Raw genomic sequence first — 22,740 nt, forward strand, 5'->3', positions numbered from 1 at the left:
TCAAGTATACCATTACAATTATGTAACCGAGGCCAGAAATATTTAATATTCATAAGTATTTTTAAAGTATTGAAAGTCCTTTCCCTCACATCCCTTAATGGCAAATTCTACAAATGTAAGAGGTATAAATAAATTAAAATAAAATTTCTTCATAATGGACTTTCCATGCCGCAACTAAAACACTATTTTAACCAAAATCAGAAGAAAAAAAAACTTTCAAATCTAATAAATCAAATCAAGTATTATTTTTGAAGCATTATTGGGGTCATCACTAGACTTTTAAAATTCAAAATGTCGGATTCAATATGGTGGACATTTTTTGAGAATTCGTCGAAATCGTTCAAAAATTTTTCTTTCGGAGGTTTTCGAGACCGTTGAATAAAAATATAACATTAGATTATTAATATTCAAAATGGCGGACAGTTTTTTAAAAATTTAATCGAATACGTTTAAAATTTGTCAAAGTTTTGAACGAATTCGATGAATTTTTAAAAACTGTCCGCCATATTGGATCCGTCATTTTGAATTTTAATAATTTGTTGTAATCAGCTTTTTAATAATTAATTTTATTACCCCGCCATAGTAATTGGTGTTAGTATCCTGCGACAATACTAATGAAAAAATACAGTTGACAATCAAAATTAGAATAGGCCGGAAATTATTCATTTTTAATTTTTATTTTCGAGCAAGCATAAACTTATTTTCACTTTTTGAAAAATCTTACAAAATTCGTTCTTTATATACCAAAACATTTTTTACGTTCTTCTTTTAAGTATAGTTTAAAAAAAAAGAAACTTTTTAAAACTTTGTCAGTCGTGTTGACTGATAATTTATATGTTTGTAACTGATTGTATACAAATGTCTACAAATTTTATTTTATTTTACAAAAAACAAATATAAAATTAATTAAAATTTTTTAAGAAAATGTTTCTTCTAGTAACAGCAGGAGGTTTTTTTTATTTTCAAATTTTACTTTAAAATTGAGATCTTATATCATTTTTTTTTTTTTAGAGTTTTGTATCCTCCCAAATTGTAATTTTTATTAATTAATTTTGAATATTAACTCAAATTCAATTTTACCTGAAATTTCAATTATTCGAAAATTGTTTAATTAAACATACATTAGAAAATAAAAATTTGAAAAATTTTTTAAATATTTCGATTAAGCTTTCTAAAAATTTAGGTTCCATAGAATTTTTAATTAAATGTATGAAAAATTCAGATTTTCAAAGATTTTAATTTGAAATATTTTATGTAACATTCAATTATTTCTAAAAATTTCAATTATTAGTAACTTTTTGAAAATTCGCAATCATTATCCGAAACTTTAATTGAAATTAATTTTTAAATAATTTTTTATTAGAAAATTCTACGAGAATTCAATTATTTAAATACAAACATAGATAATTTATTGAATAATTGAATATTTCTTGAAATGGAATTATTATACATAATTTTATTAACAAATTTTCAATTAATTGAATTCTTTCGACGAATTTTAATAAAATTTTCAAGAATAATTTATTACATTTTTTGAGGAATTCGATTAAAACTGTATTAAAAATAATTGAAATTCTGCAATGAGTTTTATTATTTATTAAAATAATTGAATTATTGCGAAGAATTTTATAAAAAAAGTTTCAAAAAATTAATATTTTTCGAAAAAATTTATGAAATTCTGTTTTTAATAATTGAATGCCTGTGAAATTTTTATTATTTTAGAAAATAATTGAATTTTGCCATGAATTTTATTAAAATTTATGAAAATAATTGATTTAATGCGAAGAATTTAATGTCATATTTCAAACATTTGATTTTTTCAAAAAAATTTATGCAAATTATATTTTTAATAATTGAATTCGAGTGAAATTTTCATTATTATTTTAGAAAATAATTGAATATTCGTGTAAAAATTTGTCTAAATTGTTTTTAATTAATTGAATTCTTTTGGGAATTTTTATTAAAGTAATTAATATACGAATTATTAAATTAAAAAAAATTTTTGAAAATAATTAAAGTTTTGACATGAATTTTTCTAAAATTTTTGAAAATAATTGAATTTTACAATTTTATTAAAATTCCTGAAAATAATTGAATTTCTGCGAAGAATTTTATTAATTTTCAAAAAAATTGTAATCTTGTGTTGAATATTTTTTATTTATGAAAGTAATTGAATTTTACAATAAACTTTTTTTTAAATTCCTGAATATAATTGAATTTTGACGAAGAATTTTGATATTTATAAAAATAATTGAAATATTGACGATAATTTTTTTTATAATTTCTGAGAATAATTGAATTTCTGGAAAGAATTTTATTAGAATTTTCATTTTTATTTTAAAAGTAAGCATGAATTTTTTTTTCAATTTTTGAAAAATTTCACAAACTTTGTTCTTTATATAAAAAAATGCATTTTTATGTTCTTTTTTTTAAATATAGTATTAAAAAAAGCCAACGTATTTAAAACATGTCAATCGTGTTGTTTGATAACATTTATAACTGATTGTACAAATAATGTCTGAAAATTTTATTTTAATTTACAAAAAAAAAAAAAATGAATTCAAAAATAAAATTAACAATAATAAGATAAAATAATAATTAATATAACAGGGAAAATTAAATTAAACTTTAAATATTTTTGAAATTTTATTTGTCTTGTTTATAATAATTAATAACCCTTTACCACCACCTTTCGGAATAACAAAAAATACATTCTTTATGTTTTAAATTCAATTTTATGTTTACTTTTTCCCAAAAAAATACTAATTTTACTTTAATGCAAATCGATTAAATCGATAAAGAAAGGAAAATTATATCAGCATCTCAAACGCCCTGAGAAAATACTATATTTAAGGCAGCACCAATTTTTGGTCCACTCTAAAGAAAGAAGAAAAAAAGTATTAAATATTTTTTAGAAATTGAAAAATTAATTTAATAAAAAGAAATAAAAATTTCTCCATATAACACAGCTGGTCAATAAAGTGTCCATTATTGTCCTAGGGTAATAATGAGTATTTTATTGACCTGTAAGCGGTAAATAAAGTACACTTTTTTCCCCTAGGGTAATAATGGGTATTTTATTGCCCTAGGGCAATAATGGGCACTTTATTGCTCTAGAGTAATAATGAGGACTTTATTACCCTAGGGCAATAATGAGTACTTTATTGTCCTAGGGCAATAATAAGTACTTTATTGCCCTAGGGCAATAATGGGCACTTTATTAACCGCTGGGTTATAAGGGGGAATTACAGGTAAATAAAGTGACCAAATAATACGTCTGAGTTGCATAAAATAATTTATATTTTAAATTCAAATTTAAAAATATTCATACCTTCAGTTTTCTACACTTTTGAATTTCGAGATTTGCTCCCTTTAAAAAATCATCGTTAAAATTCTCTCTGAAAGGATGACGACTTTCAAAATTAAGATTGTTAATGGTTCCAGTTATAGAAAACAATTTACTAAAGCATCTTGCAAAGCATTTCGCATATTCATCGCCATTATTCTCAGTTGGGAAATTTTTTTTATATCTATTAATAATTTTCGAAAGTGTAAGAACTAATTCCTTATTTTTCATTCTCTGTAGACCACATTCTTTTGGCATTAATTTTAACATCCCTTCAGTTATATTCAGGAAAGGATCATTGAAAGGTGATCTAAAACTTTCTTGACGAAACTTAATACTTCTTTGCACACTCTCAAGTAGTAATTTCAATAATGGTGAAATATTTGATTCAGCAATGTTTATATTTTCGTATTCTGGCATTTTACTGCATTCATATTGGTCTAAAATTTTTTTAAAGAATTCAGACGCAATTTCTAAATGTGACATTAAATTTCTATCTTCTGGATAAATCTCATCTTGTAGCTGTAAAATAGAAATGAAACTTGATTATTTTTATTATTATTATTATTATTATTATTATTATTTTTTTTTTTTTTTTTTTGTACTTTTTGAGACTCATGAATATTCTCAAAAATTATAATCAAATTCTTTAAAACAATTCAATTATTTTCAAAAAAATATTCGAAATGCAATTATTTTTAATATCTAGTATTTATATAAAATTTCGCAAAAGAATTCAATTATTTGAAAAAAAAAATTTTATAAAATTCATCAAAAATTCAATTATTTCCATAAATAATAAAATTTCCACAGGAATTTAATTTAATTTAGAACAGAATATTTTTAAAAAAATTTCAAAAAACCAATTATTTTACAAAATATTTATACAATTCTTCACAGTAATTCAATTACTTTCATTAATAAATAACAATTTTCCTGGAAATTTAATTTAAAAAAAAAATTTTTTTGATAAAATTCTAAACAAGAATTCAATTATTTTCATAAATAATAAAACTCATCGAAGAATTTCAATTATTTTTAATACTACTTTAAAATAATTAATTGAAAAATTCAATTATTTTCAAAAATAACAAAATTTTCCACAAGAATTCAATTATTTTCATAAATAACAATATTCATCACAAGAATTCAATTATTTTGAAAAGTAATAAATTTCTTCTTGGAAATTCAATTATTTTAAACAAATTCTAATAAAATTTTTAGCAACAATTCAATTATTTTTAGAAATAATAAAATTCTCCTTCGCAATTCAATTATTTTTGAAATATTTAATAAAATTCTTTGCAACTATTCAATTATATTCATAAATAATAAAATTCATTGCAGAATTTCAATTCTTTTTAATAGAATTTTACAGGAATTGTTCCAAAAATTGTAATTATTCTTAAAAATTTAATTATAATTCCTCGAAAAAATCAATTATTTAAAAAACGTTTTTTTAAATTTTTTTGGAAAAATTCAATTATTTACAAAAGTAGTAGAATTTTTCACAGGAATTCAATTATTTTCAAATATATTAATAAAATTGTTCGAAAGAAATCAATTATTTTAAACACAATTTTAATTAAATTTTTTTGAAATAATTCAATTTTTCTTTTAGATTTTAATAAATTTTTTCGCAAAAATTCAATTATTTACATGAATAATTCTTCGAAAGAATTCAATTTCTTAAAGATAAATAACAAAAATTACAAAAAATTCAATTATTTTGAGGAATTGTAATAAAATTTTTTGCAAAATTCAATTATTTTCATAAATAACAATATTCATCACGAGAATTCAATTATTGTTAAAAGTAATAAATTTATTCTCGCAAATTCAATTATTTTTAAAAATTCTAATAAAATTTTTCGTAATAATTTAATTGTTTTCATAAATAATAAAATTCTTCTCAGGAATTCAATTATTTTTAAAAATTTCAATATAATTCTTTGCAACTATTCAATTATTTTCATAAATAACAATATTCATCAGAAGAATTCAATTATTTTTAAAAGTAATAAATTTTTTTTTGGAAATTCAATTATTTTAAAAAATTCTAATAAAATCGTTCGCAAGAATTCAATTGTTTTCAGAAATTACAAAATGCTTTTAGGAATTCAATTATTTTCAACAAAAAAAAATTAATAAAATGCCACACAAATATTCAATTATTCTCAAAAATTTTAATAGAATTCTTTGTACAGTTTAATTATCGTTAAAAATTTTTTAATTCAATAAATTATTTTTAATTCCAATATCAATTACGTATTTTCATAAAATTTCCAAACAGATTTCAATTATTTACAAATTTTTTGTAAAAATCTTCGTAAGATTTCAATTTCTTTCATGTATAATATAAATTTCTCAGGAATTCAATTACTTAAATTAGAATTTGCATAGAAATAAGTCGAAAGAAATGAATTATTTAAAAAATTTGTATAAAATTCTTCGCAGGAATTAAATTATTTTCATAAATATTTAAATACTTTTATGAATAATGAAATTCGTTGCAGGAATTCAATTTACATATTAACAGGTGAAGAAAGAAGTAAATATTTTTTATGAAAATTAGGAAAAACATTGTTAAAATTAGTAATAAAATTTGTATCTTCTTTTTGAAAATTATAAAAAATTTACTTAGAATTATTAATTTGTTACTAAATTATACTTACCGATTCTTCATCTTTATCGTCTTCATAATCTTCTACTTTTATAACTAGATCATGATCTTCATTATTCTTTAGAAATTAAAAAATTTTATTAAATTCAAGTCAAGTATTATAGTAATTTAAAATAAAATTAAAAGACTGTATTTTGCATCCTAATCGCCACGTTTCTTTTTTTTAAACTACAAAATTCATTATTAAATAAAATTAAATAATATTAAATAAAATTAAATAAAACCAAAATATAAAAATTAATTAAGTAAAATTAAATAAAATTCATTTTTATGTAAAGACTATGATATTTATAAAAACAATGAATAAAATTACTTTTGCTCAATACTATAATAAATTACTCACTGGTTCTTCGATGTTTGTGGTAGTGGTTGTGCTAGTAGTTACCTTTAAAAAAAATCAATTTAATTTTTCATTCTACTTGTTAAGTAATTAAAATACATAATATATTATAATATATAAAATAAACAAAAAAAAATATAAAATAAATTATTAAAGAAATATAACTTACACTTTTTTCTGTTGTTCGCTTAATATCTTCACCATTCTATTGAAATGAAGAAAAATTTAATTAATTGAAAATTTTGAAAATTTTATTAAAATTAAAACAGTAAAAAAAATGTTTAATTACTTAATAATTTTAACTTTTATCAATCAAAAAAAAAAAATAAATAAATAAATAAATAAAGTTGCACAAACTTGTAATAATTATTATAAAATGTTATAAAAATATACCCTTTCCATCGTCGTTGATGAAGCAGGCTTCTGAAAATGAAAAATTTAATATTTTCGTATGGACATAATATTAAAGAAGCCATTTTGAATTTTAAAAATCTGACTTCAAATTCGTAATCAGCGATCTTAAAAACCCCTAAATACCAAGTTTCATAAAATTCGAAATAGTTTTTTGAACTGTGTCCGCCATGTTGGATCCGCCATTTTGAATTTTGAAAATCTGATTTTAAAATTCGCCATCATTGACTGCAAAAACCTCCGAATGTAATATAACTAAACATGTAATATTCATTTTAAGTAAATATAGTTATTGATAAAAAATATTATATTACTAAATTATACTTACCGATTGTGATGGTTCAGGAAACTTGAAAAACAAATGAAAAATAATTTTAATCAATAACAGAGAATATTATAACATCATAATACAGAAAATAAAAAACAAACTAGTCAAAAATGCTTTTTAAAATATTGAAAGTCTCTTAATAAACATTAAAAGAAAGAGGTAACATTAAGAATTCAAAAATAAATTTAGGAACAATAAAAAATTTAATATTAGTTAGAAAATATTTAAATTTCATTTCATGAATATTTCTTCTCACCGGAGTGATATTTCTATTGTCACCATCGATTTTATTCTGAAAAAGATATAAAAAAAAATATTTGTATATAATAAAAAATTTACTTTACATAATTTTATTTTAAAATAAAATTTTATTATTTAAAATTTTTTTTTTAGATTTTTACTTACAAAAATATTGACAATAATTTCATCTAAATCAATAAACTGCAATGAACCATAGTACAAATTAATAATGTTTTTAAACAAATTTTGTGCTTGATCGAAATAGAAATTTTTTTCTTTTGTCGTAGTTCCACTACTCTCACTGTCTTCATACATTTTTATGACACTGACCAAATCAGTATTTATTTTAACAAACTTTTCATCTGCATCATAATTTTTTAAATTGTCAGGTATAGATTTGTACAATTCCAGAAGAAGAATGTTGTTCTCTAAAGTTTCATGAATCGGATCTTCTGCCATTAGAGATAAATCTTTATTCTGCAAATACAATTTTTTTTTTTTTTTTTTTTTTTTTTTTTTTTTTTTTTTTTTTTTTTTTTTTTTTATAATAACATTATCATGAATGTTTTTACTTACTAAATGTATGGATATCCATTTTCTGAACACATCTCCTTCAAGGTTGTGGCATGGTGTCAGTATTTTTGGAGATAATGTATTTTTAGCCACTAAATACCAATTGTAGGGGTCTTGCAATATTTCCCTAACTTCATGAAGTTCAATACTTGTATCAGCAATGTTTGAATTCATTCTATTCAAAATATCTTCTTCACTTAAAAAATTTATTTCTTCATCATTTCTACCATCACAATCAGCTGCTAACCGAGGCCAAGAATATCTAATATTCATAAGTGTTTTTAGAACATTGAAAGTCCTTTCCTTCAAATCCGTTAATGACATATCCTACAATTATGTAAAAAATAAATAAAAATAACACCGTCAGTTACTTATTAAAAATAATTAAATTTCGAATATTTTTTGAAAATAATTGAATCGTTTTAAAGAATTTGATTATAATTTTTGCGAATAGTTTTTTTATTTCTAGTATTAGCAAAGAAAATTTAACTAAAGTTAAAGAAAACACTAAAATTTTTATTTTTTTTTTATTTTATTTTTGAAATATTAAAAAAAAAATTATTTCAATCTACATTTTATGTTTAACTGCGAAGAATATACAATAAAATATTTATTAAAAAATTTATTTGCATCTAGTAAAACCTACTATTCAATTATTTTCAAAAAAATATTCTAAATTCAATTATTTTCATAAATAATAAAATAATAGTCAGTAATTCAATTATTTAAAAAAATTTCGCAATAAAATTCGTTGCGGAAATTCAATTATATTCTCATACATAATAAAATTCTTCTGGGGAATTCAATTTTTTGAATGCAATTTTAATAAAATTTCTTAAAAAGATTCAATTATTATTAAAAAAAAACTTAATAAATTTCTCCGATAGAATTCAATTATTTACAAAATTTTTTATAAAATTCTTTATAAAGAATTCAATTAGTTTCAAAAGAATTTTAACTAAATTCCATTTTAAAAAATCGAATTATTTAAAAAAAATTTAATATTATTCATCGCAGAAATTCAATTATTTTCAAAAATAACAAAATTCTTCACAAGAATTCAATAATTATTTTCATAGATAACAATATTCATTACAAGAATTCAATTATTTTTAAAAATAATAAATTTCTTAATGAAAATTCAATTATTTTGAAAAATTCTAATAAAATTTTTCGCAATAAATCAATTATTTTCATAAATAATAAAATTCATCTCAGGATTTCAATTATTTGTAATACAATTTTTCAGGAATTGCTCAAAAAATTTAATTATTCTCAAAAGTTTAATTTCAATTCGTCGAAAGAATAAAATATTTAAAAAAAAAATTTTTTTTTTAAATTCTTTGGAAGAATTCAATTATTTACAAAAATATTAGTACTTTTTAAAAGGAATTCAATTGTTTTCAATTATTTTAATAAAATAGTTCGAAAGAAATCAATTATTTTAAAAACACTTTTAATTATATTTTTTTGAAATAATTCAATTATTCTTTTAGATTATAATAAAATGCTTCCAAAGAATTTAATCATTTACATAAATAATTGTTCGAAAGAATTCAATTATATCAATAGATAACAAAAATATTCCCGAAAATTCAATTATTTTGGGGCATTTTAATAAAATTCGTTGCAAAATTAAATTATTTTTATAAATAACAATATTCATCACAATAATTGTATTATTTTTAAAAGTAATAAACTTTTTCTTGGAAATTCAATTATTTAAAAAAATTCCAATAAAATCGTTCGCAAGAATTCAATTGTTTTCATAAATAATAAAATCCTTTTTAGGAATTCAATTATTTTAAAAAAATATTTAATAAAATGACACACAGACATTTAATTATTCTTAAAAATTTTAATAGAATTCATTGTAAAATTTCATTATTTTTAAAAACTTTTCGCAATTTAATAATTTTTATTTTTCTTTTTGAAAATTATAAAAAATTTACTTAGAATGAATAAAATTACTTTTGCTCCAATACTATAATAAATTACTCACTGATTCTTCGATGTTCGTGGTAGTAGTTGTGCTGGTAGTTGTCTTTAAAAAAAATCAATTTAATTTTTCATTCTATACTTGTTAAGTTATTAAAATACATTATTGAAATAAAGAAAAATTTAATTAATTGGAATTTTATTAAAATTAAAACAGTAAATAAAATTTTTTATTACTTAATAATTTATCTTTCATCAATTAAAAAAAATAAATAAATAAAGTTGCATAAACTTGTAATAATTATTATAAAATTTCATTTATTTATTTATTTTTTTTATTTAGGAATGTTATAAAAAATGTTATAAAAATGTTATAAAAATATACCCTTTCCATCGTCGTTGATGAAGCAGGCTTCTGAAAATGAAAAATTTAATATTTTCGTATGGACATAATATTAAAGAAGCCATTTTGAATTTTAAGAATCTGACTTCAAATTCGTATTCAGCGATCTTTGAAACCCCTAAATACCAAGTTTCATAAAAATTCAAATAGATTCAGGAAATTTGTCCGCCATATTGGATCCGCCATTTTGAATTTTGAAAATCTGGCTTTAAAATACAAAATCAGTGACTGCAAAAACCTCCGAATGTAATAATACTAAATATGTAATATTCATTTTAAGTAAATATAATTATTGATAAAAAATTATTATATTACTAAATTATACTTGCCGATTGTACTTTGAAGAACGACTGAAAAATAGTTTTAATTAATTGCCGAGAATATTATAACATTATAATACAGAAAATAAAAAACCGTAGTAAAAAAAAATTTTTTTTTTTTAAAACATTCAAATTCTCTTAATAAACATAATTATGAAAAGAAAGAGGTAACAATTAAGAATTCGAAAATAAAATGAGTAACAATAAAAAAATTTAATACTATTCAGAAAATATTTAAACTTTTATTATACAGCATTAATATTTCTCTTACCGTCATGATCATGCTATTATCCTCAAAGAGTTTTGACTGAAAAAGATATAAAAAAAAATTTGTATAACAAAAAAATTTACTTTATTATGAAAAAAATTTTTAGAATTTTACTTACGAAAATTTGGATAATAACGTCATCTAAATCAGTAAATATCAATGAATTTTGGTACAAATTACTAAGATCTATAAACATTTCTTGTGCTTCGGCGAAACAGTTTGCTCTACTATTTATAAAACCACTACTTTCTCTATCTTCACACATTTCTATGATACTCGACACCTCATTATTTATTTTGCCAAAAATTCTATCTGCATCATAATTTTTTAAATTGTCAGGTATAGATTTGTACAATTCCAGAAGAAGAATGTTGTTCTCTAAAGTTTCATGAATCGGATCTTCTGCCATTAGAGATAAATCTTTATTCTGCAAATACAATTTTTTTTTTTTTTTTTTTTTTTTTTTTTTTTTTTTTTTTTTTTTTTTTTTTTAATAATAACATTATCATGAATGTTTTTACTTACTAAATGTATGGATATCCATTTTCTGAACACATCTCCTTCAAGGTTGTGGCATGGTGTCAGTATTTTTGAAGATAATGTAGTTTTAGCCCCGAAATACCAATTGTAGGCTTCTTGCAATATTGCCCCAACTTCATGAAGTTGAATACTTGAATAAGCAATGTTTGAATACATCCTATTCAAGATTTCTTTTTCACTTAGGAAATCTGTTTCTGCATCATTTCTACCATCACAATCAGCTGCTAACCGAGACCAAGAATATCTAATATTCATAAGTGTTTTTAAAATATGGATATTCCTTTCCTTCACTTCCGTTAATGACATAGCCTATAATTATGTAAAATTTAAATAAATAAAAATATCACCGTCAGTTTTTTTAATAATTTAATCGAATACGTTTAAAATTTGTCCTTTGATGCGGTTTTTTGAACGAATTCGATGAATTTTTAAAAAACGTCCGCCATTTTGGATCCGCCATTTTGGATTTTGATAATTTGTCGTAATCAACTAATAATACTTAAAAATATTACTTGATTTGTACATCCCGAACAGATATTATATTTATATGTAAAAAAAAGTCCGATCTTGATTATATTGTTCACAAAAAATTTTGAACCGATTTTAATAAAACTTAAATATTTTAAATATTTTTGGTAACAACTAAAATATTCTTTTAAATTTCAAAATTTTTTTATAATATAAATTTCAAAATCTTTAATTTAGATTACTTTTTTTAAATAAAAATAATAATAAAATAAAAATAATAAATAAAAAAAAATAAAAATAAAAATAATAATTTTTCCAATTTTATGGAATTCGAAATTCGAAAAAAAATCAATTATTAACAAAATTTTTATATACAATTCTTCACAATAATTCAATTACTTTCATTATTAAATAACATTTTTCATGGAATTTTAATTTTTTTAAAAAAATTTTTGATAATATTCTAAGCAAGAATTCAATTATTTTCATAAATAATAAAACTCATCGAAGAATTTCATATAATTTTAATACTCTTTTAAATTAATTAATCAAAAAATTCAATTATTTTCACAAATAAAGTTTTCCACGAGAATTCAATTATTTAAAATAAAATTTTCATATTATTTATTATATTTCGAAAAAATTAATTATTTCAAATAATATTTATAAAATTCTTATGAAAAATTCAATTATTTTCAAAAATAACAAAATTTTTCACAAAAATTCAATTATTTTGTGGCATTTTAATAAAATTTTTTGCATAATTCAATTATTTTCAAAAACAACAATATTCATCAGAAGAATTTAATTATTTTCCAGAGTATTAAATTTCTTCTTGGAAATTCAATGATTTTTAAAAAATTCTAATAAAATTTTTAGCAATAATTAAATTATTAAAATTCTTCTCAGGAATTCAATTATTTTCAAAAAACTTTAATAAAATGTCACATAGACATTTAATTATTCTCCAAAATTTTAATAGAACTCTTTGTAAAATTTAATTATTTTTAAAAACTTAAATTATTTTTATAAATATTTATATTCTTTCATGAATAATAAAATTCGTTGCAGTTTTAGAAATAAAAATAGATATAAAAAAAAGTTTCATATCTCCTTCAAAAATTTGATTTCTTCAAAATTTAATGTTTGAAGAGAATTAAAAAATTATTTTTTTACATATATTTCGTGTCCTACTACAAATAATTTATTTTAATTTTATTTAATACTTGATTTGCACAATATTTTTTGCAATAAAATAATTTTGCGTATAAAATTAAAGAATTTTTTAATTTTACGATAAATTTTGTCAAAATAAAATATTTTCTTTATTAGGTTTTTGGCGATTTTTTCTTCCTCACGATTTCGTGCCGCAATACAATAAAATTTAATGATTTTTCTAAGATAGAAAATAATCTAATAAAAATAAAAAATAATTAAATTTTAAAAAGCTAGTTTTTCACTATTAATTTTTTATTGACTTTTTTATTTATCTCCAGAATTTTTTTTTTACTTGAAAAACTCTGTTTCAATAATAACAAAATAATTTTTTTTTTCAAATAATTTTTAATCAGCGAAATATGAAATATTTTAACATAGTCGTACATTTTTTTTTTTAAATTAATGTTTTTTAAACAAAAAGATACATTTTTCTGAAATATAGAATAATAATATAGTAATAATATAATAATATAAAATACTTCTTTTTTTTTTCTTTCTTTCTTCTCTTTATAAATAGATCGAGAAATGTTTAAAGTAAAAACAATAGTTTTTAAAAATTCTATTATAAAAAAATTTTTTTTTTTTTTATTTATAAAAATGGTAATATTTATTATTTAATTCATTGTCAATTATTTCATTAATTATTAATTTTTTAATGAATTATTTAATATTTAGCAAAATATTAGTAATACGTATAATTATTTCTAAACTTTAAGGTAAGGGTAAAATTTTTTCAAAAGTGCATGTAAAGCATATGAAAAATTAAAAAATCTATTAATTTAAATCTTTTAATTAATTTTATTACCTGGCCAAGGAAATTTGTGATTTCGCGCTGCGACAATACTAGTGGAAAAATACATTTGACAATCAAAACTAGAATTGGCCAGAAAATATTCATTTTTATCTTTTAATTTTTATTTTCGAGCAAGCATAAACTTATTTTCACTTTTTGAAAAACCTTACAAAATTCGTCCTTTATATACCCAATGATTTTTTACGTTCTTTTTTTAAGTACAACTTTAAATAAGAAAAAAGTTTTTAAAACTTTGTCAGTCGTGTTGATTGATAATTTTTATTACCCTTTGTAACGGATTTTATAAAAATGTCTAAAAATTTTATTTTTCGTTTTTCAGAAAACAAAAATAAAATTAATTAAAATTTAATAACTTTTCATTTTTTCTCAAATAATTATATTTGTTTTGCAATTAATCAAATTGATATAATTTTCTCTTCAAGCACATCTATTCAGCTTTCAAAATTTAAAAAATTAAAAAAATTATTTTTTAATTTTGTAATTTAATTTTTTAAATTTATTAATTTAAAGTTGTGCAAAGATAAAGTTAATTAATCAGACGTTAGAAAATTGTAAATTATTATTTTTGTTGTATTTTTCGATACGATAGATAACAAATTTTTTTTTTTGTAGAAAAATAAATAGGAAAGAAAACATTTTTAAAAAAGACCTCACGGGTGTCATTCACCCTTAAATGTAGGGAGTAAATTTAAATTAAAATAAAAATAAACTAAAAGTCAAAAAATTAAAAAAATTAGTCAACTTTTTTTTTTTTTTTTTTTTTTTTTTTTTTTTTTTTTTTTTTTTTTTAATATAAACAGATAAGTAAATCAGATAATTTTTCTTTTGTAAATAATAAATATTCAAATAAACTGCTAGTTAAATAAATGTTTGTTAACAATAGAAGAGTGTCAAAATTCTTCCATAAGAAATAAAATTTCATAAGATATATGAACTTTATTTAGTGAAATTTATATTTAAAAATAAAAATTGGGCAATTATAAATTACACGTGTTGGTTCTTGCTCTTTTACGTTTTTAATTTTAAACCACAAAATGGTTTTTTTTTACTAATTTTACATTCACTAATTATTTTTATTTAAAAAAAATTTTTTTTCTATTGCGCAAAAGATATTTTTTTTATAATTTATAATTAATTAGGTTTTACAAATAATTATATTTTGGAGAGAGGATAAAAAATTTTTTTAAAATCATGCCCAAGAAAATAGAAAAATTAAATAATAATTCAGACCATCAAATAGTTATGTAAAGTCCATTATATCGAAAAAAAAGAAAGAAAAAAAGTTATTCAATATTAAGTTACAAGAGAATTCTAACGATAAACTCAAATATTCCAAATCTGAAAATTATTTAATCAATTCTAATAAATTCTTTTTAAAACATATTACAACTAATGAGTAAATGTTTTAATAATTCGGGCCTTTAAACGCAATCTCATTCATCATATTCTCAAAGAAAAAAAAATTGCTTCATATCTTAACTGCAATGTGACCTGGAATCTTGAAAATTTCATTTTCATCTGATTTATGACTTTCTTTTTTTTTTCATTACCGAATCACATATTCGACATTCAAAGTCCTTGCCGCGGGCTCAATCAGAAAATCCGGTTCCTGATTAAATGTTACAATTAAAAAAAAAAAAAAAAAAAAAAAAAAAAAATTCGACCTCGACCCGTTTTTGCCTAGGCGCGAAAGAAAGGCAAAAAATGATATTAATAAAAATTAATATTCCCTACACTAAATGATCTATAACGTCTAAAGTCGCACTGAAATCATATCCGGAATTACATTATACATTTTTTTTCACAATAAAATTTAAGAAAAAAAAAAAAAACGTATCGATAAAGAAATTAACAATTTACTTCATTATTTTATTAACACTTCCCGTTTAGATCGTTAATCTCCTTTAGTAATCTAAAAGCGATAAAATATTGTAAAAAAAGACAAAGAAAATAAAAAAAAAAATTTAAGAAAAAGGAAAGATTTCAAGCGGAAATGCAATCAACAAAGTTTCATCGACTTCAAGATCAGTGGAAATTATCTATTCTAGTTTGCAATCAAATCACTGAATGTATTATTATTATTTATCATCGAAAAAGTTTATTTATTTAACACAATTTTTTATTCGTTAAATTCAATGTTTTATTAAACAATTTTTTATTATTACAACATTTTTTAAAAATGTTTTTGTAATTAATAATACATTTCCTACAGTAATAGAGAATCTTACTACTTTTTTTTATCAAAATAAAATCTTTCAAGTTTTCTCTACATTTGATTCTTAAAAAAAAAAAAAATAATAATGGTAAAGTTTTTTTTTACTTTTTTGAAATTTGAAATAAGAACTAAAATGAATTTTTAAAAACCAATATTTATTTAATTTTTTTTAATTTAATCCCCCATTTACATACACGTGTCAAATATTTTATCTAAAATCGCAAATAGAAACATTTTAATTTGTATTATTGGCATAAATGGGTAAATACATAAGATATCTTGAAATTTGAAATTAACGTAATTTATACAAAATTATTTTTCTTTTAATTTTAAACTAAATTGTGAAATAATATTTTCAATTATTTACTCTTTGTAAACAAAACTCTTTAAATATATAACGGTATAAAAAGATTTGAAGAAAATAAAAAAATATCATTCCGAACATAGAGGAAGAATATAAAAAGCATATAAACATAGTTTTTTCTTTATAAATCATAAAAAAAAATGGCTGTAAATCGTTCATCACGAATGTTCCATTCCATTGGTAATTATAGTGTTTTCATTTTAAAAACAAATTCAAAATTTATTTAAAGTAAAATTTAAAATTTTTAAAAAGTAAAATTTAAATTAAAAAAAAATTTTTTATTAAATTGTTTTTTATAATTTTAATAATTTTAATTTCATAATTCTATATTGTTCAAAATTTTGTTAAAGGGTAAAAAATGTGATAGAATTAAGTATGTTTTAATAATTTTCTTTTCAGGATTATTGCTTACGCTACTTATTGCTTGTCAAATAAAAGAGAACAATGCCGATGACACTCAAAAGCTCGAATTAAATCAAGTTTATTCTTTTTTCAATCGAAAAAGTTCAAATGAAGAAAATGATTCAGGACTTTATGTGATAGATACCTGGGACTTGGAAGCACCAGACAGTTATAAAACTAGCCTTAATTGTTCATTGAACGTCCCAACGGTGAGTTACATATTTTTGCTTCTAAACATTTTTTTTTCATTTAATTTAATCATAAAATTATATATTTTCCTGATTTCCAGACAAAATTTTTACTTTTTCCCTGATAATGTCAATTAATTTAATTATTATCAAGAATTTTTAATTAAAATTCTTTTCTAAATCAATTATTTTTAATAATTTTTGAAAAATTTCTTCTTTGAGAATTTTTAAATCCATTTGATTGCAATTCAATTTTACGTGAAATTTCAATTATTCGGAAATTTTTCAATAAAAATATACATTAGAGAATAAAAGCTTGAAATAATTGAAAAATATTTCGATTAAGCTTTTTGAAAAAAATTAGTTCCATAGAATTTTTTCATTAAATGTATAAAAAATTCAGATTTTCAAAGATTTTAATTTGAAACCTTTAGAAAATTCAATTATTTCTAAACATTGCAATTATTTCAAAATTCAAAATTAACTTCAAAATTCAATTATTATCTGAGAAACTTTAACTGAAATTAATTTTTAAATTAATTTTTATAAGAGAATTCTACGAGAATTCAATTATTTAAATACAAACAAAAATAATTTATTAAAAAATAAAATGTTTCTTTGAAATACATAATTTTATTAACAAATTTTCAAGTAATTGAATTCTTTCGGCGAATTTTAATAAAATTTTTAAGAATAATTACATTTTTCGAGGAATTCGATTAAAATTGTATTAAAAATAATTGAAATTCTGCAATGAGTTTTATTATTTCTGAAAATAATTGAATTATTATACAAAGAATTTTTATAAAAAAGTTTCAAACAATTGATTTTATTCCCAAAAATTTATGCAAATTCTGTTTTTAATAATTGACTTTCAGTGAAATTTTTATTATTTTAGAAAATAATTGAATTTTCGTGTAGAGTTTTGTAAAAATTATTTTTAAATAATTAAATTCTTTTGAAAACGATTTTATAACAATTTTTTTAAAATAATTGAATTTCCAAGAAAAAATTTATTATACTTTTAAAAATAATTGAATTTCAAAGAAAAAATTTATTACTTTTAAAAATAATTGAATTTCAAAGAAAAAATTTATTACTTTTAAAAATAATTGAATTCTTGTGATGAATATTGCTATTTATGAAAATAATTGAATTTTGCAAAGAATTTTATTAAAATACTTCAAAATAATTGAATTTTCGGGAATAATTTTCTTATTTATCGACATAATTGAATTCTTGGGAAGAGTTTTATTAAAATCTAAAAGAAAGAATTGAATTATTTCAAAAAACTTTAATTAAATTATTTGAAAATAACTGAATTCCTGTGAAAAATTCTAATAATATTGTAAATAATTGAATTCTTCCAAAGAATTGTAAAAAAACATTTTTTTATATAATTGATTTTTTCAACGAATTGAAATTAAATTCTTAAGAATAATTACATTTTTTGAGCAATTTCTGTAAAATTGTATTAAAAATAATTGAAATCCTGCGATGAATTTTATTATTTATGAAAATAATTGAATAGTGGCAAAGAATTTTATTAAAATTTTCAAAAAATTATTGAATTCCTGAGAAGAATTTTATTATTTTAGAAAATAATTCAATATTCGAGTAAAATTTTGTCAAAATTGTTATTAAATAATTGAATTCTTTAAAGAAATTTCATTAAAACAGTAGAATATTAGAAACTATTAAGAAAAATTTTTGAAAATAATTAAAATTTTGTCATGAATTTTATTAAAATTTTTGAAAATAATTGAATTCTTGTGATGAATATTATTATTTATAAAAATAATGGAATTTTACAATGAATTTTATTAAAATTCCTCATAATAATTGAATTTTGTCAAAGAATTTTGTTATTTATTTATAAAAATAATTGAAATGTTGACCAGAATTTGTTTCAGATTTTTTTTAAAAGAATTGAATTTTTGTCATGAATCTTATTAAAATCTTTGGAAATACTTGAATTTTATTACTCTTGAAAATAATTGAATTCATATAAAATTTTTTTCTTTTTTTTTAATAATTGAATGTTTGTGAAGAACTTTCTCAAAATTTTTGTTTAATATTTGAATTCTTTTAGGAAATTTTATTAAAATAGCAGAATATTATAAATCATTGAATGAAGAAAAATTTTTGAAAATAATTGAAATTTTGCCATGAATTTTATTAAAATTTTTAAAAATAATTCAATTCTTGTGATGAATATTATTATTTATAAAAATAATTGAATTTTGCAGTGAATTTTATTAAAATTTCTCAAAATAATTGAATTTTGTCGAAGAATTTTGCTATTTATTTATAAAAGTAATTGAAATGTTGCCTTTTTTGTTTTTTTTTAAATAATTGAATTTCTGCGAGAAATTTTATTAATTAAAAAAAATAATTGAATTCTTCTAATGAATATTGTTATTTATGAAAATAATTGAATTCTGCAATAAATTTTATTAAAATTCCTGAATATAATTGAATTTCGGCGAAGAATTTTGATATTTATAAAGATAATTAAAATATTGACTACATTTTTTTTTTTTTTTTTTTTTTTTTTTTTAATAATTGAATTTTTGGAAAGAGTTTTAATATTTATTAAAATAGTTGAATTTTTTCAAAGAATTGCCTTAAAGTTTTTAAAATTGAAACTAATTTCAACAGAATTGAAATTAAAATTTTTCACAGAAATACTTTATTAAAAACGATTTATAAGTAATAACTTTATATGGCAGTAACAATTTATTTTAAAATCCTTTTGTTTTTCAGGAAAACTGTGATGAGCACTCAATTCAAATTATCGTCAATCCTAGCGATGACAGTAGTTTACCAATCATTTATTGCGGAAATACCAATTTTTCTGCATTTTCAAAAGAAAATAAAATAAAATTGATGTTTCAAACTATAAATTCAAAGTTGGCAGTGTTTCGATGTACCGCAATGGTAGTTTCGCTGTGATTTTCATAATATTATAAAAGTTTAAAATTTTATATATTATTGCTATTATATGTATAATTTTAAACATAATATGGTAGAAATGAACATTTATCAAAACATTTTATACCTGAAATATTTGTATATTTAAATTTTAAATAAATATGTAAATAAATGATAAATTGTGCTTGTGACTTTTCACCTACAATCAAAAATTTTAAGTAACTATTTCTTCAACTTCTTCTTCTTCTTATTTGAGGTAAGTAACTATTTAATTATTTCGATGTAATGTAACCAAAAAAAAAAATTTTTTTTAAAATATTTGTACATGTGTGGACTAACCTTTATTTAACCTTTCATGAGAGAGAAAAGGATAGAAGTATCGTTTATCCTTTTCTGTCCCACGTACAACGTGGAGATATAAAGGTGCCTTCACACTTTACGACTTTTTGGAAAAGCAATAAGAAATAGATGTCAGTAACAAAATGGAAATAGGAATAAAGTTAGTTATTTGTGGTCAGAAATAGAACCACAAAATAAGAATAATGATATATTATATAATAATAATAATATATATTGTATATTAATAACTACACACATGATCGACTTTTTATGTACATAATTCTCATAAATATCACCGCAACGGTGCATTTAAATCAATTATAATTTGGTAACGTATTGAGTCATCGCTGCCAGTCGCCTCGCGCATCAAATGTAGAAAAAAATGAAAATAATAAATGCCATGAAAAAACCCCTTTTGATGCACGAGATAATCTCAAGTGTATATATATATAACATATTACAAATAATATTTGACGCGCTCTCTACAAAAGAGGTAAAAATTATCGCACTTTTCACATGAGAGAGAGAAAAGGACAAATTGTATTTCTATCCTTTTCCCTCCAATGTAAAAATAGCCATATTTTTAGCCTAGTTCGGTCATAAATTTTTCTATAATATTAATAAAATATTAATATATATGCAGGGCACGAAATCATTATTTTATATTATAGGGAATATTGTATTTCTTCAAAACTATTTTCATCATTTCAATTCAATTATTATTTTCAAGAATTTTTAACTAAAATTCTTCTTTAAATCAATTATTTTTCATAATTATTTCTGAAAAAGTTATTTTTGAAAATTTTTAAATCCATTTCTTTGCAATTCAATTTTACGTGAAATTTCGATTATTCAGGAATTCTTTAATTAAATATATATTAGAAAATAAAAACTTGAAATAATTTCCCAAAAAAAAATCCGCAATAAACTTTTTCAAAAAAATTAATTTCAAAATTCAATTATTTCTTCAAATTCACGCTATATTGCTTTTAATATTCAATTATCTGAAATTTTAACTGAAATTCACTTTTAAATCAACTTTCATTAGAAAATTCTACTAGAATTGAATTATTTAAATACAAATAAAATGCAAATAAATAATTTATTGAAGAATTCAATGTTTCTTAAAATTCAATTCACATAAAGAATTTTATCAACAAATTTTTAAATAATTGAATTCATTTGACGAATTTTAATTAATTTAATTAATTAATTAATTTTAATTCTGCAATGATTTTGAAAATAATTAAATTTTTGTCAAGAAAAAAAATTTTTTTTTTGTTTTTGAAAATAATTGAATTCTCGTGAATGAATTTTTTATGAAAATAATTGAATTTTGCAATGAATTTTATTAGAATTCTTCAAAAAAAAATTGAATTTTGTCGAAGAATTTTGCTATTTATTTTTATATTATTTAATTGAAATGTTGACAATTTTTTTTACATTTTTTAAAAATAATTGAATTTTTTAGAAGATTTTTATTAATTTTTAAAATAATTGAATTTTTCTAGAAGAATTTTATTAATTTTTAAAATAATTGAATTTTGTTATTTATAAAAATAATTGAATTCTGACTAAGAATGTAATAAAAATTTTGAAAAATAATTGAATTTTTGACAAGAATTTTAATAAAATTTTTGTAAATAATTGAAATCCACTGAAGAATTTTGTTATTTTTGAAAATAATTGAATTCTTGACAAGAATTTTAATTAAATTTTTGTGAAATTCTTCAAAAAAATTGAATTTTGTCGAAAAATTTTGCTATTTATTTATAAAGATAATTGAAATGTTGACAATTTTTTTTTTACATTTTTTAAAAATAATTGAATTCTGGCCAAGAATGTAATGAAAATTTTGAAAAATAATTGAATTCTTGACAAGAATTTTAATAAAATTTTTGAAAATAATTGAATTCTTGACAATTTTAATAAAATTTTTGAATATAATTGAATTTCTGCTCTGAATAATATTAAACTCTTTGAAAATAATTCGATTCTTTAAAATGGAATTTAGTTAAAAATTGTTTTGAAACAAACTGAATTCTTTGTAAAGAATTTTAAAAAAAATTTTGAATCTAATTGAATTCTATCGGAGAAATTTATTAAATTTTTTTTAAATAATACTTGAATCTTGTCGAGAAATTTGATTAAAATTGCATTAAAAAAATTGAATTTCAAAGAAGAATTTTGTTACGTATAAGAATACCTAATAATTAAATTTCTGCAACGAATTTTATTGAAATTTTTTTTGAAATAATTGAATTCCCGACTGTTACTTTATTATTTACGGAAAATAATTGAAGTTTTGCAAAGAAATTCCTAAAAAAAATTATATAAATAATTGAATTCCTATCAAATTTTTATTATTTTATGAAAATAATTAAATGTTTGCGTACAATTTTATCAAA

At 19.6% G+C, this 22,740-nt stretch overlaps 3 protein-coding genes across 3 annotated transcripts in view; 1 reads left to right on the top strand and 2 right to left on the bottom strand.

The window, feature by feature from the left end:
• The window catches only part of LOC122503966, a 6,715-nt gene extending 5,931 nt beyond the window's left edge, over positions 1 to 784 (bottom strand). The window contains exons 1-2 of the mRNA XM_043614770.1: positions 574 to 784; positions 1 to 107 (exon numbers count right to left, since the gene is read on the bottom strand). The exon at positions 1 to 107 is cut by the window's left edge and continues 214 nt beyond it. Of these exons, the coding sequence (XP_043470705.1) occupies positions 1 to 107; positions 574 to 666 (200 nt within the window). The 5' untranslated portion in view covers positions 667 to 784. The remainder of the gene's footprint in view (positions 108 to 573) is intronic.
• Positions 785 to 2,633: 1,849 nt separating this feature from the next.
• On the bottom strand, positions 2,634 to 14,038 carry LOC122503967. Its single transcript, XM_043614772.1, has 17 exons — positions 13,882 to 14,038; positions 11,376 to 11,699; positions 10,969 to 11,277; positions 10,854 to 10,889; positions 10,592 to 10,612; positions 10,245 to 10,274; positions 9,924 to 9,965; positions 7,925 to 8,248; positions 7,514 to 7,825; positions 7,365 to 7,400; positions 7,109 to 7,129; positions 6,763 to 6,792; positions 6,539 to 6,574; positions 6,373 to 6,414; positions 6,022 to 6,087; positions 3,332 to 3,868; positions 2,634 to 2,877 (listed from the first exon to the last, which is right to left on the bottom strand). The coding sequence occupies exons 1-17, from the start codon at positions 13,972 to 13,974 to the stop codon at positions 2,824 to 2,826; spliced, it is 2,313 nt and encodes a 770-aa protein (XP_043470707.1). The 5' UTR covers positions 13,975 to 14,038; the 3' UTR covers positions 2,634 to 2,823.
• A 2,317-nt stretch (positions 14,039 to 16,355) lies between these two features.
• On the top strand, positions 16,356 to 21,056 carry LOC122503968. Its single transcript, XM_043614773.1, has 3 exons — positions 16,356 to 16,649; positions 16,869 to 17,080; positions 19,826 to 21,056. The coding sequence occupies exons 1-3, from the start codon at positions 16,610 to 16,612 to the stop codon at positions 20,012 to 20,014; spliced, it is 441 nt and encodes a 146-aa protein (XP_043470708.1). The 5' UTR covers positions 16,356 to 16,609; the 3' UTR covers positions 20,015 to 21,056.
• The last annotated feature ends 1,684 nt before the right edge of the window (positions 21,057 to 22,740 follow it).

Source organism: Leptopilina heterotoma, unplaced genomic scaffold (assembly GCF_015476425.1).
Source record: "Leptopilina heterotoma isolate Lh14 unplaced genomic scaffold, ASM1547642v1 Lhet_275, whole genome shotgun sequence".
In the NCBI taxonomy this organism is placed as follows: domain Eukaryota; kingdom Metazoa; phylum Arthropoda; class Insecta; order Hymenoptera; family Figitidae; genus Leptopilina; species Leptopilina heterotoma.